Source organism: Anas platyrhynchos, chromosome 8 (genome assembly GCF_047663525.1).
Source record: "Anas platyrhynchos isolate ZD024472 breed Pekin duck chromosome 8, IASCAAS_PekinDuck_T2T, whole genome shotgun sequence".
NCBI classification, from domain to species: domain Eukaryota; kingdom Metazoa; phylum Chordata; class Aves; order Anseriformes; family Anatidae; genus Anas; species Anas platyrhynchos.
In genome coordinates this window covers 36,938,347-36,956,637 of record NC_092594.1, presented here as the reverse complement: position 1 = coordinate 36,956,637, position 18,291 = coordinate 36,938,347, and the positions used below count along the sequence as shown (strand labels likewise).

Below are 18,291 nucleotides of genomic sequence, written 5' to 3'. Positions count from 1 at the left end.
CAGAGGAAAACTGATTCATGATTTACAACAGTGTGCCTTAAATATCACTGAATTTCCTTAAGGAACATAACCTTCATATTCTTTTACACAAAGGTCATTTTCTCAAACACATTTTCAAGCAAAATGTATTTTTTCTAGAGAGTTTCTGTCTATCCTAGACCAGTGTCTTGAGTAAGATGAAGATATCCTTTATTTGAAGAAGATTCTTTGTTGGACCAAGTGGACCTTAGCTTCACCAGCAGTAGTACATTTGCAGTTTGAAATAAAGGACTTTTTAATAATCTATTCTCTGTAGTATTTACATATTTCAAAACACCATGCAAAAGAAGTGCTGAGGGCAAACCAGGAGATAGGAAGCTGCATTCCAGAGGCAGCCTGCATGCATGTGGTAGGGACTGCATTTTCTGGCTGAGGAGGTGTCATCCTCGCTGAGGGTTGGTAGCCAGCTGTGGTTGATGAAAAGCAGAGATTGCCTAGGAATCTCCTTAGCTCATTTGAATATTTCCATATATTACAAATGCAGCTGAGAATTTAAATGCAGGAGTTCTCTGTGCTCACCAGTCATTAGGAATATGAAATTAAGTGTATGGATTTTCTTGAACTGCAGCAGTGGCAAACGACGATTCTAAGAAAATGGGATTCTTAGAATTTGGAACCAGGGATGACCATTTTTGGAGTAAGTGTTACAGCAAAGCAAAATGTAGTTTACACAAGCAGAACATGTTTTCTAATTCCTTGAGCATTGTCAGTGGTTAATATTGCATTGCTCATGTTTCAGAACCTCTTAGATTAACTATGGCCTGCAGTTTGCAATTAAAACCAAACCAGATGTCTCTGTTTAGCAAATATACTTAAACCCTTACCTCCTCTAACTTGCCTGCAATTTTTATTTTTTTTTAGCAGCACATTTCCCGTATTCCCAGATTTACACCGAGCCCTTTCTGCGGTCCATCAGATAGATTTCTTGCCTGCTCCTGCAGCTCTCTGAGATACCAGACTGCCTTTCAGGGGGACTCTGCCTAACAGGAGCAGGCCATCTGCATTCCTGAATGCTCCGCAAGGGAAGTGCCTGTTTGCCCTGGAGACCCAGCGATAGCTCAGAGGAGGCTGGGGCTCAGCTTTGAAATGCTAATCCGTTTCTTCTGTCCTTCCAAGATTTTGCCCAGGGAGGCCGTGGGTGGGAAGTTGGTATTAATTTAGAATTTGAAGCTTTGGCGCAATCTGCTGCAGTTTTAGCACATTATAAATTGTTTAATATTTAAGGCGGTATTGAAGTTAAGGTGGAACTTTGTCCTACTTTAAAATTACCAAGAAGTATCACTCTGATTTTGAAAAAGTGCCAAGTAAAACTAGTAGTCAGGATCCTCCTCTTGATGAGGAGCTCTGCGAGGTTAATTTTTCAAGGTCCCTTATCGTGTCCGCACCGGGAATTTTACTCCCACACAGGAGACAGGAGACACAACCCTCCAGTCTTTGCCAATATCGTTTTTACAAGGCCCTAAGTTGTACTGTGATCCTCAAAGACAAATGCAGACTGGGTCTGTGCCCCTGGAAAGTGGGGAAAAAAAAAAAAAAGGGAAAAAAAAGGAGAAAAAGGAAAAAAAAAGAAAATTTGTCTTGGACTGGGACATGGGGAACTTGGGTTCAAATCCCTGTTTTGCTGGATGCGTCCTGCCAAGCCATCGTGCCATAACAGATTAAAATGCTGCTGTGACCCCTCATAAGAATGAGCATCTTGGGAGGGTGAGTAGGGGAGGGAGGAGGAAATGAGAAGGAAATTGTGATTTTCATGGCTGTGTTGACATATGCTAGCAGGAAGCCTGCAAAACCATAGCTGGACCTGAGTGTGTGTCCCACAAGACTACCCATGGTGCTCTGTATGATATGAGTGAGTCAGGCAACAAACTGTTGGAATAGGGTCTAGAAATTAAGAGGGTCTAGAAACCTCCCCTATGCCCTGCTGTTTGTGCAGGGAGAAGTTAGGTTCAAGTCCCTTAGGCAAAAATCTGAATGCTTGTGGGCATCAGGCTGCACAGCAGTGATCTATACAGGCTGTTTTCAGTGCTACAGTCACTGTCTGTGAGATGGAGTTGGTAATTTTCCCTTCTTCTGCCCTTGCTGCTGCTGTGATCCCTTACCGGGCTTCTGTGCAGTCCTCAGGACAACAGACCTTAATTTTTTAGGTACTAGCCTAGATGTAATTGCTTCATTAAGGAAGCAAACTGGAGGGGAAGGTTGTTCAGGCAAGGGCCCATAATGATGGCTAATGAAATGGTACGCTAATTAAATACTTCTCCTTTGGTCATTCCTTGAGCATGATGGAAAAGTGCCTCGATGGAAAGTGTCTCTGCTGCCTGGTCAGTGCTTGCCTTGTCCTGCACGGCTGCTGCTGTCCCTGTCCCTGCCAGCCACACCAGGCCGGCACCTCAGGGTGGCTCTGCCTTTGGCTTCCTATTTTTTGCCTCCTTGGTGGGGCAGAAAAGGCCACGAGCCTTACAGCGTGGTGCCCCAGGTGCAGAGCTCCTTGTGTGCTAGCCCTTTGTCCCTGCAGCTCCTGGGTGAGATGCATGGCTGAAGTGGGAGCTCGTGTTATCTTCTGTGGGGTTTTGCCCTGTCCTCCAGCAGAGGTTCATGCCTCTGTCACCAGGTTTGTGCAGGTGCTGCTTCTGTAACTGATGACGATGACACGGGTGCTCAGAAGAAGAAATAAATAGGAGGGAGACACGTTTTGGCTAGTGGCGCACTAAAACTACAGCAAAATACTATGTTTACTGTCTAGAGAAGGACAAAGTCGATAGGAAACGAAATTTTATTTTCAAGCTTTTAAGGGGATATAACAGTGAAGAATAACACAGCCTTAAAGAAGAAAGCTTGACTGTCCCTGTTTCAGGAGAGTTATAAACCTTTGAAATAGGGTTTTGTGGTGCAACTACTGAGAGCCAGAGCTACAGCAGCACAGATGGACATATGGAATACGTGCGTTAAATAGTTTGTATAAGCCAAATCAATGGGGCTGGTGTCTTAGTTAAGCTGACAGAGTGTGTGTCCTTGGTCAGATTAAGGATATTTGCAGAACCATGGCTTGCAAGTGATGTTTGATTTGGGGTGATTGGGATGTGTAAGCGTGAAATAGGGACTGTTTGATTTCTGCTGTACCAGCAGCTTACTGGTATGTCTTGTTGGGTGTTAGTTTGGCAAGGGAGCAGGCTGTGCCCCTTGTAGTCACACCAACCGTCCCTTTTCCCCCTGTATAGTCCTATTGATTTCTGTAGCCCCAGAAGAGCTCTTGCTGTGAGTGAAGTGGCCCTAGGGATCAAGACTGAGTGAAAGCTGTGCTAAGGAATTATCTGAAAGTCTATCCAAAAATTGATCTTTAATTACAGGCTGTGCAAAATCAAGGAGTACTTTTCCAAAGAGCAATAATCACATTGCTGAGAGCAGGCTTCCCTTTGCATATTTTCAGCATGTATTTGCTGTTAACTTAAATCATTCTGTAGTCCTAGCTGAGAAGATGGTCAGAGCTCCTGCACAGCTTCAGTTTCTGGAGGGGCTTCCTAAAAATTTTTTGTGGGAGCAGACACCCTGTGAGCGATTTCCTAACAGCAGTGCTCTGGTATTCGTTCTCCTGCAAGGTGTAATTAGCGGGTTGGTAGGTGGACTGCCCGCTGGCAGGTACTTGACTGAAATTGTCCCTGTGTTATCTGGAGTCTGATGAAGAAAGAACATCTGCATATGGAGGAAGCACCTCTGCTGCTTTCTAGGAGCTGCCAGGGCGAGCTGAAAAGGCATTTCCTGGCGGCATCTAGCAAGATGGAGCTCTGTCTCCGGCCTGTCAGCAAACAGCAGTGTGGAATCACAGAACGGCTTGGGTTGGAAGGGACCTTAAAGACCATCCAGTTCCAGCCCCCTGCCATGGGCAGGGACATAGGAAGAGGACATCTCTGTAGCTCCTCGCACGTTTCCTGCATTTGTGCAGCAGCAGTTTTCAAAACCTTCTCAGATGAACTGAAAGTGGGGCTTGGTATTGTGATAGTCTGGAGATCAGCCATACATCAGAATGATGCACAAGGGTAAGGATGAAACTCCCATACACTAAGAAGCTATCACAGTCATCTTAGGCCATGGGAGTTGGCTGCTGAGGTAGACTAGATCTGAAGACTCAGTGATGAGATAAAACAGGTTCTGCACCTTGGTTAGCGATGAAGCTGGGATGGTTATGTTGGATAACCTGGTCTTTATCTGAACTCATCTGACTCCTTCAGTGTGCGCCCTGGACCTGATGGATTTGTTTAAGAGTTTCAGACAGCTGATGCTTTGGCTAGGTTGCAGGTAATTGAAAAATAGCCTCTTGTATACTGTTCTTGTTCTTGGTCTCATCCACAGCTTCAGAGGGATGGGCCAAGTTAAGCCGTCAGCAGAGAGCGGCCATCGAGGAGCTGTGGTGGCTCAGCTCAAACGCAGGGATGCCATTTGGGTTCACTTTCCATTTGGTGCGCTAGTTCATCCTTTTTTCCTCCTCCTCTTTCATCACTTCTTCCCCCACAAATATCTAAAGCTTAAAATAATGTGCTTGCCTTTTATCTGCCAATAGTCTGACACGAAGTAGTTCCTCTTCATAGCCATGAATTTATGTTTGGCCTGTTTACTCAGGTGCTAGACAGTATTTCTGGCTGCACAGATGGTGAGTCTAATACAGGCTTCTGGGTTTGACTTTTATGTTTGTTTACATCTTCATGGTACAATAGTTATCTGAAGAGACAAACTGGAAAATTGTGAAGTGTAACCTTGGGCCTAGAACTGAGGTGTACGAAGGGCTTGGAAATCCCTGGAGCCTGGCACTGCGTCGCCCCACTAGCACTGCTGCCATTTCGCTAGAGAGCCAGCTGGTTCTCCTTCTGTCAAATGCATCACGATGCTGCTGTTGGACGAGTGAAATTTGGGTTGTAAAATGCCAGGAATCGGGAAGAGTGGTGCAGCTGTGGCAGTCCCTGCCCCTGTGTCCGCTCAGTCCTGTGCGGCCTCTACGTTAATAAAAAGAGAATTTTTTCTTTGTCTTCTGTAATTTTCTGCAGTTTATCAAGGTATGAGGAAACGTGAAAGACCAGAGGGAATGAGGAAAAGGTGCCTCTTTATTAGCCTGGGAAAACGTGTAGGTAAATTAATACATGCTGATCTAAACTTAACGTTTCCACGGTCAGTTCTGCTCTGCTGAGCCAGCCCACGAAAATGGTGGGTGGGCTCTGAAGCTGAAAGTGTGGAAGGGGGGTCAGCAGGAAGAGCAAAAGTAAATCTTAAAATGTTAGAGCTTATAAATAGGGTGAGCCAAGCAGCTTTAAGTCACCCTGAGGGGCTCCCACAGCCTGCTGTGGCACTGGACTGGCAGCGGGAGGGTCTGAATGAGGGTCTGATTTTCCCACATCTCTGCCACCCCAAAGCTCTGTGGCCTTTGCCCAGTGATTTTGCTATTTTTGTCATCATTTACATGAAGTCTCCCTTTCTAAATTCTTACTCTTCTTTGGAGATTCATTGGACTTTGTGGACTTTTCAGCTACTTTGTGTGCACACAAATGATTGCACACAAAGTAGCAGTAGTAGTATGTAGCAGCTCTTTGGAAAAAAGCATTCACTTCTAGCAATTCCTCAACAATGAACTGCCACATTTTACTGCTGTATGTTTTGTCGCTTGTCTGTGCCATGTGGAGCTGGTCTATCCACGTATAAAAAGAAACATATAGTGTGAGGTGATGACATGTCGCCTGCAAAGTGGGAAAGAGCAAAGACAAGTTCTGCTTGCCCTGAGTTTTGCAGTTATAAAAACAGCTAAAAGTACATGGTTTGTCCTTTGACAAGTCCCGCAATTAAGTATTTTCACTTTGTTTCCAAAGTCAAAGATTAGAAGGGGAAAAAAGGTTGTGGGGTTGGAGTTAGATACGTGATGATTACATTGCATCTCTTTGCACAGAAAGTAACCGTGCCTTTTACCTAAATTGCAGAAATCAATACTGGGTTTCTAGACATGTTTTATTCTCCTTTTCTGTGTGGACCAGATTCTTATCAGGCATGAAGTCATCTGGGCTAACTCACCTGACTTTGTTGGAGCCATGCCACCTTCCTGCTGAAGGTTTGGCCTTCTGTATTATAAGAAAATTACAGTATTCATTGAGGTTGGCTGTGGAAGGAGAGATTCTTTCAATACCCACTGTGCTAGCCAAGTCTTTTTCCCTGAATAAAAAGTTCATTTATTTTAGAACTTTTTGGCAATAAAGTTTAAGAAGTAGACTTTTTAGGTTGAAATAACAAAATTTTGGGGAAGCATGTTTAAAACGTAAGTTCTAAGTGTTCTTATTAAAGTCATCTCCAATAGAAGTCAAGCTAGATCCCTGTTCCACAGAAATCATCTGGATGACAGGAAAGAGGAAGTAGTAGAGAACAAATTGCTGAATTTTGATGTGTTTTTGTGACTCATATGAAACCACTTAGTCTTGCTGGAATGAGCCAGGGAATTCTAGGAAAGCTGTCAGTTGCTGTAGAAACAGGTTCCTCAAAACTTGCTGTTAGTGTTTCATTTTCTTAATGTCTATGTTTATGTGCGGCCGTATAGTATAATGTGCCTAAATCAGAATATGTATGTATCTATGTAGTATACGTATGTAAAATCACAGTTATATAATGTATATATTCAGTTTACGCAGATTTTTCTTAAGTATCGTAAAAAAATCACTTTTTTTCAGTGTGGTGAGATCAGTACATCCAGTGAAACCTGCTGCTGCTCTGCACGTGTGGTTGCTCAATCATTCCTCGTGCTTTGTGTGCCAGCTTTGTGCATCAGCTTTGTGCCCAGGAGAAGCTTTTTAAGCATCTGTTTCACTTAGAGTGGTATCCCTTATTGGTGTGGACTCAGTCATATTGGTGCACAAGGTCCTAATGTCAGGTAGAAGAGGTAGTTAAACTTGCACCATTGGTGGACAAACAGCGCATTTTGTGATCCCCAGAGATGTCACTTAATTCAAAATAATGTTAATCTTCAGAATTCTGTGGTTTCATGAGCTCCTAGTAAACCAGCCCATGCTTTGAATTCCTGTCTGTGGGCTGTGCCTGAGGGTGAAAGGGTTTTTTGCTTCTTGACTTAGGTTCCTTTTGCATCAGAGCAGCAGCATGGTAAGAAAAAATCCAAAGTCACACACACGGGAAATGAAGTGTAATATTTGCTTTTGAGGCAAACTGATGAATTTCTTGAAAATAGAGGGAAATCTGTGGGTGGGTGTTTTTGTTGTTGTTTTGTTTTGTTTTTGAGATTTTGATGATATGCATAATAGGAATATCTAGAGAAATAGCAGATAAAAGATAAGACATGAAAAACAGCATTATGATATGTATTTACTAAGACTACTACCACTAGGTTACCATAGGTAATCACTAGGGTTAATTATAGTCTGATTAAGTTTCCACAACAAGGCAGAAGAGCTGGTTTAGAAAACCAAGTAGCATGCATCCGTGTATTTTTTTCTTTCTCCTTGTTTTAAGACTCTTCCATTGCTTGTCTTTTCCCAGGTGCCGCTTACAGAAGCCGTGGAGCCGGTTGACTTGGAGGAATACCTTAGTGCACACCCAATGCCAGTCGAGTCTGGCCCCTTGCGAGACTTGTTTGAGTTTCCTTCTGATGACATTGAGGTTGTGTACACCCCCCGAGAATGTCGAACGCTCGTGTCTGCTGTTCCCGAAGAGAGGTAGGAGGTGACAGGGTTGCAGCTCACCCAAGAGATTTAGTTGTTCCACACTGGAACATCTGCAAGGCTAAAGCCTGGACTTCTTGTCCATAAATACCTGAAACAGCACAAACAAACCTAAGGGAAAGCCAGCATGGTCAAAAGGCAGTATCATTTCTGTGATTTTACAATGTTTGTTTTTATTCTTTTAACAGTGAGATGGACCCTCATGTGAGGGACTGTGTAAGAAGTTACACGGAAGACTGGGCAATTGTGAATAGGAAGTAAGTACCCTGTGACATTTGTCAGCTTGATTTCATATTTCAAATTTTTTCAGGGTGGCTAACTGGTATGAGGAGGCTCAAAAATGGTTGACCTGGGTACTGATTTCATGTACATTGGCTTTTAGTTGCCCAGCTCAGCTGAATTGATGCTTTGTGTTTTGAAAATTGGATCTCATATACATCAAAACCCCTTAGGACGGTTTTGAAAATCTAGGCCATTTTCATCAACTGCAGCTCCTTTAGAATATAGGGAAACTAAGGAATGTAAAATTATTTTAGGGAAGTAAAATTGCTGTCATCACTTACTTCGTGCTTGCTTTCTTATGTTTTTAGCTCTTTCAGTTTTGTAAAGATGTAAGGTTCACGTGCAGGCACAAGCACCGGAAGGCACAGTATTCTGCCCTGTTTATTTGTTCACAAAGACACTTTGAGAAAGTACGTGGTTTAAAGAAATGATTGTTAATATTTAAACTATCGCAATGTTTACATAATGAGTTAACTGTTTAGGCAGCATGCATGCATTGACTATTTTATGCAAATTAGCTGGAAAGTTTCTGAGTAGTTTTACTTTGAACATATACTCTCTCAGATGATTGAAGGTCTGATGACTTCAAGAGCTGTTGTCAAGGAGTAAGTGATCCATGTGATGTGCATCACCTAAAAATGACTTGACTACGGCTACAGCTCTGCCCTTGTGGCAGTTGCTACAATTCACTGGTTTAATGTTGTCCGGAGCACCACTCCAGGGGATGCTGAAGATATGCTCTGCGGTGCTAAGATGACCTAATAAAAATGTGGTTTGCAATCTCATACACACACACGCACGCAAAAAAAAAAAAAAAAAAAAAGAAACCTGGCAGAGAGAGATGTTTTATTAACTCCCAGCCACCGTGAGCAGAGTCTGGACTGTGCAGTAGGCTTGGACGCTGTGACACACTCAGCAAGCACACATCTCAGTTTCTCAGTGACTTTCACTAGTATCTGTAGTACCTGGCTGTGATTCCTGCACTGAGGAGCTGTAGTTGGAAACAGTAAAGCTTTCGGTCCTGTGTAGGTCAGCTGCAAGTTGTGGTTTGTGTCCACAGACACAGGAAGGAGTGCAGGTAGAGACATCAGCATTGCCTGAGTGGGTTGAGGGTGTGCTGAGTGATTGCCACAGTCAGACTCATACCCCTTCAGAAGAGGAGAGGCGCTTCCATAAACATTCACGGCAGTTTTTACTGTCATAAAATCTTGTCAGTGCACTGGATGGAGATGAAGGGGTTGCTGCTGTAACAGAGGAGAAGCCCAAAAGCCTGGCTGGAAAGAACTGAATTGTTTTTCACGTAAAGTCTTGCTGTCTAGGAAACCAGGGATCTGTTACTTGATAGTGGTAACAGGTTTCCTTGGTCTATCCTATTGGGTGCTTACAGGTGCTTTGGCTAGCTCTGGGGGCACAAAATCCAGCTCTTCTAGCTTTAGAAGAACACGACTTCGGATGTGCCATACTCCTTTCTCTCCCACCCCAGGGGAAAAATTCTTTATTTCAATCTTTGTCTACAGTTCTTTGTAACCAAAATATTTTGGGGGGCAGAGGAATCCATTCGTTAAGTGAATAGTTTCATAGTATTGGAAAAGGTAAATAAGTTTTTTTTGTTGGCCTGAAAAAAATATAGAATGTTATTTCAACCTTAGGGCATCAGTTGCTGTATGCTAGACTGATGGCAGCAATGACCACAAGCATCTCTGAAGCCATTTCTGGCTTAGAATGAACTTAAGTTTTTGAAATGCAAATGTTTGGCTAAGGATTGTGCAGATTGCATTGTTCAGGTCTCAGGAAGTATAGCCTAGTGAGAAAAATACTTTCCAACTTTTTCACCTCCCTTTCATTATTCACTGCTAGCACGTCCATGCATTTGCCATGCCTGTTTATCCTTCTGTGTTAATTTTAGTAACAGGGCAGGATATGAACAATTAATTCTAGATGTGACCCCAGCACTACTTCAGGAACTGACTTAAGAGTTTGTATTGTAAGGACGCTGTGGCTGTGGCCATATGTGTGGGTAAATATAGACACAGTGCCATTTGGTATCCAAAAATTTGTTAGTCAAAGAGGTCTGATCTTGTCAGCAACAGCAGACAGACTGTTTACTAACAAGTGCTCTTAAGCTCTGCATTGTTCTGAAGGGCCCGATTCTGTTTATAGAGATGCTTTGGGAAGATGCTCATTTTAGTTGGTGTCAGAAACTCAAATGTTTTCCAGCGTGCTCAGGACCTCAGGCTTCACGCAGTCCTACCTGAAGCTAATGTGTTGGTTTTCAGGGTATTAATATTCTCTGCTGCCAGCCAATTCCAGCTTCAGCAGATCCGCTGGCTTTCCATCCCCGCGTTATTGTTGGTTTAAGCTTGGCACTACAATTGCACGTTTTATGATGCCCATAATTGGGCATTGATAATACTTCCTTGGACATCACCCAGCATGGCTTTATAATTGAACAGAGTCACACTGTACTACAGGAATACTGGCTGTTGGATTGTTACCCAGCTACAGCAGACAGTGACTGGAAATACTGTTTGCACAGAGCAGTTCATACTTTGAGATGCCCCACGCTGATAATACTGGGTTTGTTCTGCAATTCTGCTTCTGGGTTGGGGATCAAAAAATGCTAACAGTGCACTTGCAATACTTTGTTTTTAGGTATCACAAATTGGGAACTGGCTTTAATCCCAACACTTTAGACAAACAGAAGGAGAGGCAAAAGGGGCTCCCGAAACAGGTCTTTGAGTCTGATGAAGCTCCAGATGGCAACAGTTACCAGGACGAACAAGTAATGTACCTTTGAAACATTGCTACATAAAACCTGATTTATAGTTGCATTTTAAAAGTGCAGTCCCTTTCCCATTATAAGTTGCTTTTAATTTGTTGAATCCCAGGATGACCTTAAGCGACGTTCAATGTCGATTGACGACACTCCCCGGGGCAGCTGGGCATGCAGTATTTTTGATCTGAAGAACTCCCTTCCAGACGCACTTCTCCCAAACCTACTGGACCGAACCCCAAACGAAGAGATCGACCACCACAATGAAGATCAGAGGAAGTCCAATAGGCATAAGGAGCTTTTTGCACTACACCCAGCACCAGATGAGGTATTTTTGTATGGATGTGGGTGAGATTAAAAAAGTGGAGGATGTAGGGAATGTGAAATCTGTCAGTCTGCAATTTATTTCAAGGAGTTAAGACCATCTCTGTTTAATTTCCATGAGAACCTTTGCTATTTTGCTGGAGTCATGTTTTTTTCAGCATGCTGTCTTGCCATACATACTACGTTCTGAAGATTTTACTTTACTGTTATCTAGTCCCCTATAATGTAGAAACATTAGGGGAATTTTAATATATTCATAGCTGCTGGAGAATGCAATACACTGGTAAACCTTAGATTAGATTGGTGCTAGGGTATTAAGAGAAAAAAATGATGAATGTACTTGCTTCATAATGGTATTAGTGGTTTTTACAAGTCTTGTGTCTAAATGGCTGTTCCTGTGACAAATTTCAGGAGGAGCCTATAGAACGACTTAGTGTCCCTGAAGTACCCAAAGAACACTTTGGCCAAAGACTCCTGGTGAAGTGTTTGTCCCTTAAGTAAGTATCACTCCAACAAACAGCTGTGTTACAGGAATGGAGAATTTAAATCTGCTGTTGTATCCACATGCACCTGGAAATACTCTGCTGCCTTGTTTATTACCCTTAAAGCGATGTAACTTTGTTTACTTTAGTCATAGGCTTAAAGGTTAATTCTGTAAAGGGTAACTTACACGGCAGTGTGCATCAGACTCAGTTTATCTTCAACACTTCCTTTATATTGGTGTGATGTAGAAAGTATTTACCTTCCTTGGCATTTTTTTGCGTTCTTTTTCAGCAAATCTGTAGCGAATCTGTCCCATATCACAGGGCTCTGCACTTGACCAGCCATTGGTGTTCAGCTCTAAGAAGGATATTTAAGTGGGGCAAAAAAAATAAATAAAAATGCTTGAGCCTTAAAACATAAAACTAACGCTTCACAACGTAAGCAAACCAAAGATTTGCCAAAGTTTAGGCTCAACAACCTTGACTGTGTCCCTTTAAGAGTGAGGACTTTATATACTTAGCCAGCATTAACTGGAGGAATAGAGACCTGTTAAACAAGTTTAATGAAGTGAAGCTCCTGAATATAGGGTTACCTGCAGCTGGTTCATTGCCTATAACTCTTCTCTAATAACACAAGGTAAAATTTTACTGTTATTCCCTTGGAGAAATAAAGTACAAAACTGATTTTCCACACTGCTGTATTCATCTTCTGTGTCCTCAGTTAGGTCAACCCTTCTTATTAGAGAGCTCCAGTTAGACTACATTGCGGCTCATAACTGAGATATATGTATGGGACATAGCTCCTACTCATAGAGTACTCCAGGACCTAATATAGCCGTAGAGATGAACTGATTTTGCAGCCTTTTATGAACTGGAACAACATAATATGCAGTAGCAGTGGAGCTTCATCTCCAAAGAATGGTGTCTTTAGCATAAATAAGTTAAATTCTGGAAATTAATAATTTCTGCTATTTGAGCACCTCTTGCTGACTCTAAATTTATAGCAAATCTGCCAAGTGCATGCTTATTTGTGTACCACAATAATCTCTGAAACTTTATTGTTTTAATAGCTAGCATCCAAGATTGTGCTATCGTAATGGCACAAAAAGAAGTATGTGGCCTCTTCCCCAGGGAATTTTTCAGTCTAAGGAGAAATGTGGGTAAAATAGAAAGATTACCTTTCTATTTCAGATGACCTAAGCAGGGTCATTTTCAGGTTAATCTCACCTTTGTTACAGAACTAGAGAAAATACCTGTTGGATGATGTGGTCCTGTATGTTGCTCTGCCTGGTGGCAGAAAGAGTTCCAGGCTGAAAATCTCAGACCTGGATGCCAGGCACTGGGAGATGCCACCAGGGATCAGGCATTAGTTGCATGGAGAAGCTATGCAGGCAGGAGAATAGCATTTCAGTCCCTGCTCTTTTTTTTTTTTTTTTTTTAAAGTTCTTCAGCATCCCAGGTGAGTGTACAATGAGTTTAGTGCAATTTGGTAAGTTAGTGATTTTTTTTTTTTTGAAACTGGTTCAGATAGTACAAATACTTGGATGCCTTTAGGCCAAAGGTACAGTGGCAGTGAGTAAAAGGTTTAGTTTTATAGTCTGTCTGGGATGGATGCCATATCCATTGCACTGCGTGATGTTCTGGTTTACGTGAAAAACTTCCTTGATAAAAGTTACTCTGAAAAACTGACATCTTCCTGAAAGTTTTTGAGATACCGGTATTTGCTGACAAATAGTGAAAAGCAGAAAAATGACACAATAACTGTCCCCAGCTCTCCAGAGGAAGGAGCTTTCTTGTCAGTAATGCCAAGAGGAGCAGTGGGCTATTTAGCCATACCAACACGTGAGCCGTAGTACGTTAGCACACAGCACAGCTTCTCGAGGTAATTGGAGGAGGCAAGTGCTACAGTTATCCCAAGTAATAATTTCCCTTCATTAAGGAAACTCTTAGGTTGTTCTGTTCAGCTTTCAAGCAACACTAGTAGAGGATAAAATAATTAAATAAAAAAGATTAAATTCCCAGGGCATAAAACATACCTTCCCATTTGGTCAATTAGTTGAAATTTTAGAAAGGTGTGTCCTGGTGGAAAGGAGTAGAGGCAATGCAGAGGAACCAGGACAGGCGAAAAGTGAGGTCTCACTCCCACTTTTCTAGTAGGTGGAAACCTTTAGGTTGGCTCACCTATTTCTGACATTTCAGCTAAGAGTGGTCAGCTCTCACCTTACCCAGAAAGGATTTGGGGAACGGTTTGGTTATTTTTTTTTTTTTCTAACAAAATGCAAGTCAAGTGATTTTATCTATTTCTTTCTATCAAGATTCGAGATAGAAATTGAGCCCATTTTTGCAAGTTTGGCTTTGTATGATGTTAAAGAAAAGAAAAAGGTAGGTTGTTTTATTACCTTACATTTCAATGGAAACATTACAAACCTATGTTGAAGAAAAATGGAGGGGATTAATTCTGAAAAGAAACTATTAAGAAGACAGTGACATAATTAGTGGTTGGAAGAATGATGAAGGAATTCCATGGACCTTCTTATTTGTTCTTCCGCTTAGTAACATAGTTGAAATATAACCACTTTTCTAAAAATATTATTTAATATGTGAGTGCCTGAAATAAGACTGTATGTAGTTTCCAATCTGGGCTTTCAAAAATGTTTTCCCCAGAGAGAACTTAATCTAAATAAGAGGTTTCAGTAAGTTTTTCTTCTGTTTAAGACTTTCTTCTTCTCTTCTTTGTGATTCAGCGTGGTTTGTGACCGAGTAACATTTTAATACATGCTAAAGTCAAAATAAAGCTGAGCAGTCTCTTCAATATCTAAGTTATGAGGAATGCAAAATTCATTTATTCTCCTATTTATGTTCTGTATTTAACATATGAAGGCTCTTAGTTTTCCTAGTTGAAGATATCTCCAACATTTTTCTCTCTACTGTTGCTAATATGCATTTTGACATTTATCTCTTTAAGACTTGAATTTAATGCATTGAGTTTTAAATTGTATGGATGAAAGTATGCAGAATATTATGTGAACTTTGTTTAATATTTAAATCACATTTCATAAGCCAGTTTTATCATCTTGTGAATACATTTTTTTCTCTCACGTAGTCAGTTCTTTAGTGACCTCTGGTGTTGACAACCAGCTCACGTTCATTTTGGCTTTGAAGCCTTGATACAGTAGAGAATTTTGTGTTTCAGCATAAAAAGCTCACTATTTCCTTCCAGATGCATTTTTTTCTTTTATTTTTTTCTTTTTTTTTATCTTTTTTTTTTTTTCTCTGTGAAGGATCTTAAAGATCATTTACTATTTCAATACTTTGATACTTTCAATTTAGATAGCAATTGTATTTTCTAGTCCTGTAACTACCTTACAGGAGGTAGACAAAACTTTACAAGCAGTGTCTATTATTTGCTCCGCTTCTTTTCTCTTTTGCTACTGTTCTGCTTTTATTTCATAAAAATAATAAGAAGAGGTAATTATTTTTCATTTTTATGCCTGGATTTGAAAGGAAGCACTGTTGGTGGGGTTTCTTTTGCATGCATTTCAAAGTTGTTATGTTTGTGAAGATTTCAAGGAACATACAATGTATAACTAGTGCTTGAAGCTAACAAACTTCTTCCTTAGATTTCAGAAAATTTCTACTTTGATTTAAATTCTGAACAAATGAAGGGAATGCTTCGTCCACATGTCCCCCCTGCTGCTATATCCACACTGGCCAGATCTGCCATATTTTCTATCACTTACCCCTCTCAAGATGTCTTTCTGGTAATAAAGGTAAGAAATGCTGGAGAAATTTTAATTTCTGTTGTCTCTTCTATTTAACATAAAATAAAACCAAGTGTGGTTGGCTATCCAACTTATTTACTCTTGGAGAGCAGCATTGTATTTTCAAAAATATAAACATTGGAACCTCAAAATTTTGTTTTGTTTCAAATATTCTCATTTGCTACATTAAGTTATTTTGTAACAGGAACCGTTCAGTGGAGGTATACATTGTTATTATTGAAAAACTGGAAAAAAAAAAAAAAGCACAGATGTTTGCTTGATACAGAGTGTTTTTCTGGGTTTTGACCTTGGCTTTGGTGAAACAATGTGCTGACTTCCTAAAATTAGGGATAAGTGAGTGATTCAAAAATACATCTTGATCTGAATCTCATTTCAAAAATGATATATGCCCTTAAGCCAGATGTTCAAATGTCTTTACACATTTAAATTGCTAACAGAGTGAGATCTATAACTGAAATTAAATGCTACATTGGTCACTCCTGGAATAAAGTATACAAAGATGGAAGTTTTCTTTCATTTGCTTGAAAGAGCACACAAATGTTACTAGTTTATTTTGGCACTTGAATCCATTTTTTTGGCCAGTCTCTGCATAAATATTATCCTGTTGTAAAAAGGAGATTTCAATACATACTTTCAGTTCACAGGCAGTGGTTACATTGCCTCCTAGTAAAGTTTTTTGAGAATGTTGTTGACTCTGTTTTGTGCAAGTTCTTCATGTACTGCATTTTAGATGAGGAGTAAGCTTCTGAAAATGAGCTTAGGCTTTCTGGCATGACAGAATAGTCCCAGGTAAGAAAAAGGCTTTCAAAGTTTTGGGGCATAATCTGTTCTCCATTTCTTGTGCAAGGCTTTGAGTCCTTTTTAAAAGCCAAGTTCTCCCCGTGTACACATATTCACTCTTCTGATTTGCACAAGACATGAGGAGAAGATAACGCCGTGTTTCTGAGATGGGGATCTGGCCAAAGGAGCTTGTGACTGCACATCAGTGCTTGTCAAACCAGTGATCCAAGAGGAGCTGGTAGAGATTTGCTTAGGTGGTTTTTTGATTTGATGATGAGAAGGATAAAGTCAGGGATAAAGAAAACAGATGCATAGCATGCCTTACCAGGTGAATTTTTGCATGGGACTTGCTGTTGTTACTCACTATGCATCCATTTTTCAGACAGCTGCTATTGCTAGCATAAGCTCATCAGGGAGTGCAAGATTTGATGGGAAGTAGTCTTGTTCTTTATAATGTGTATCTTGTAGCTGTACTAATTGATGAGTATGAATGATACTTTATAAGCATGGGAGAAGATTAAAGATTTTCTAGTTTAAAAACAGCATGTGCATTGTAGTAGGCATGCAGTGGAGGGACAGGATGCTTCTAAAAGAAACAGTCTTCGTGTTTGTGATAGGGGGAGAACTATTTCAGAAACAAATATCTACTCTTTGGCCTGTATGTATTTTAAAAATTATTATCCATTATTTAGTTTGAAAACATGCTGATTTAAAATACTGCTGGTTTAGCTGAACACAACTGAGACCTGTCTTGTGCTGCTGCAATAGCTCCTCAATAAGCAGATCAGAAATAAGAACAGTCTTCTGAAAATGATGCTGTTGAAGACAATGTAAGCTGTCGATAAAACCTTAAAAATGAGCTGAAAGTGGCTCTAGAACATAGGAAACCAAAGTGAATTGGTATATGTTCCCTTTGAACCTATATTTTACACTTGTGATCCAATTATAGCTGGAGATCTGGGAACTTAATGGCTCTAACAAATTGAGTGTAGTGGTTGTTCCTGACTCACAAAGGGAAATCAAGTGTCAATTCTTTTGAAAGAATGTTTTTCCTTCCTAGTGTTTGTTTAATTTAACAATCCTTGCTGGATACATGTCCTTATAATGGTTCATTTTCCTTTCTCAGCTTGAAAAAGTATTACAGCAGGGAGATATTGGGGAATGTGCAGAGCCTTACATGATTTTTAAAGAGTCTGATGCAGCAAAGGTAAGATTTTTTGAAGTTTAAATTTGGCTATGAGCATTTTAAGGCATTTTGTTATTAACAAATTAAGGAGTGAGATAACTTTCTTTTACCTTGGACTCAACAGTCCTTGATATTGTCCCTGTTGTTAAAAATGATCTGTTTTTAATTAAGAAGCTAGTCAAATTCTAAAGGCCAAAGAAGAGTCAAAGAGCCTTGAATCTTGATGCCTTATGGGGGGAGAGTAGTTAAAGGTCATCAGTTTTTGTAGCTGACAGGGGAGACATGGTGCTGAGCATCAAGCTCAGTCATCTGTAATTCCCTGTCCCAAAGGATCAGCTGTGCGCTTATGGCTGGGTCAAGTGGAGGCAGCCTTTGATGTGAATTTGCAGTAAAATTTCAACTTGTCCATTGCATCTGCAGCTTAACTCCATCATGGTGCCTCTCCCTTGCTCTAGAAGGGTTACAAGCTGATGAAATATGTTAACAGGACATTCTCCATCAAGTCTGGTTTTCAATCGCAATGCATTTCTGATTCTTTTTTTTTCACTGTTTTCTCCTGATTTTTATTTTTGCTAATATTGTAAAGCAAGACCATGCTCAACAGCAGGATAAAGCTGCTATTTTTACATGTAGTAAGGGTAGATGAAAAAATCATATTTTAGTGTTTTTTTTTTTTTTCATTAATAATGCTCCTTTAATTCTTGTCTTCAGCAATTTGCATGCCATCCTGTGGAGTGCAGTGGATGGCATGGGCCTGCCCCCAAAATGCTCCGAAGTTGAGCTTCCTAAAGTTCTAACATATTTTTAGCTGAAGAAGCTAACATTTTTTATCAATCTCTGTCTATACGTCACTGCACCAAAATGTGAAAAATGGCTATCTTCCACCTGAAGTGTTTAGATAACGGAAATAAAAACCCCTGTGTTTTCTGGGATTGACAAGTTGGAATGT

At 40.6% G+C, this 18,291-nt stretch overlaps 1 protein-coding gene across 16 annotated transcripts in view; it reads left to right on the top strand.

Annotated features, from left to right (window-relative positions):
* The window catches only part of DOCK7 (dedicator of cytokinesis 7), a 97,624-nt gene that overhangs the window by 14,301 nt on the left and 65,032 nt on the right, over window positions 1-18,291 (top strand). For all 16 annotated transcript variants that reach the window (XR_011810839.1, XM_072041443.1, XM_072041445.1 and 13 more), the window contains exons 3-10: window positions 7,552-7,727; window positions 7,922-7,990; window positions 10,668-10,797; window positions 10,904-11,116; window positions 11,524-11,609; window positions 13,910-13,976; window positions 15,215-15,364; window positions 17,283-17,363. Coding sequence is in view for 15 of the 16 variants with exons in the window: in XM_072041443.1 (XP_071897544.1) it covers window positions 7,552-7,727; window positions 7,922-7,990; window positions 10,668-10,797; window positions 10,904-11,116; window positions 11,524-11,609; window positions 13,910-13,976; window positions 15,215-15,364; window positions 17,283-17,363 (972 nt within the window). In the remaining variant the exon portion in view is untranslated. The remainder of the gene's footprint in view (window positions 1-7,551; window positions 7,728-7,921; window positions 7,991-10,667; window positions 10,798-10,903; window positions 11,117-11,523; window positions 11,610-13,909; window positions 13,977-15,214; window positions 15,365-17,282; window positions 17,364-18,291) is intronic.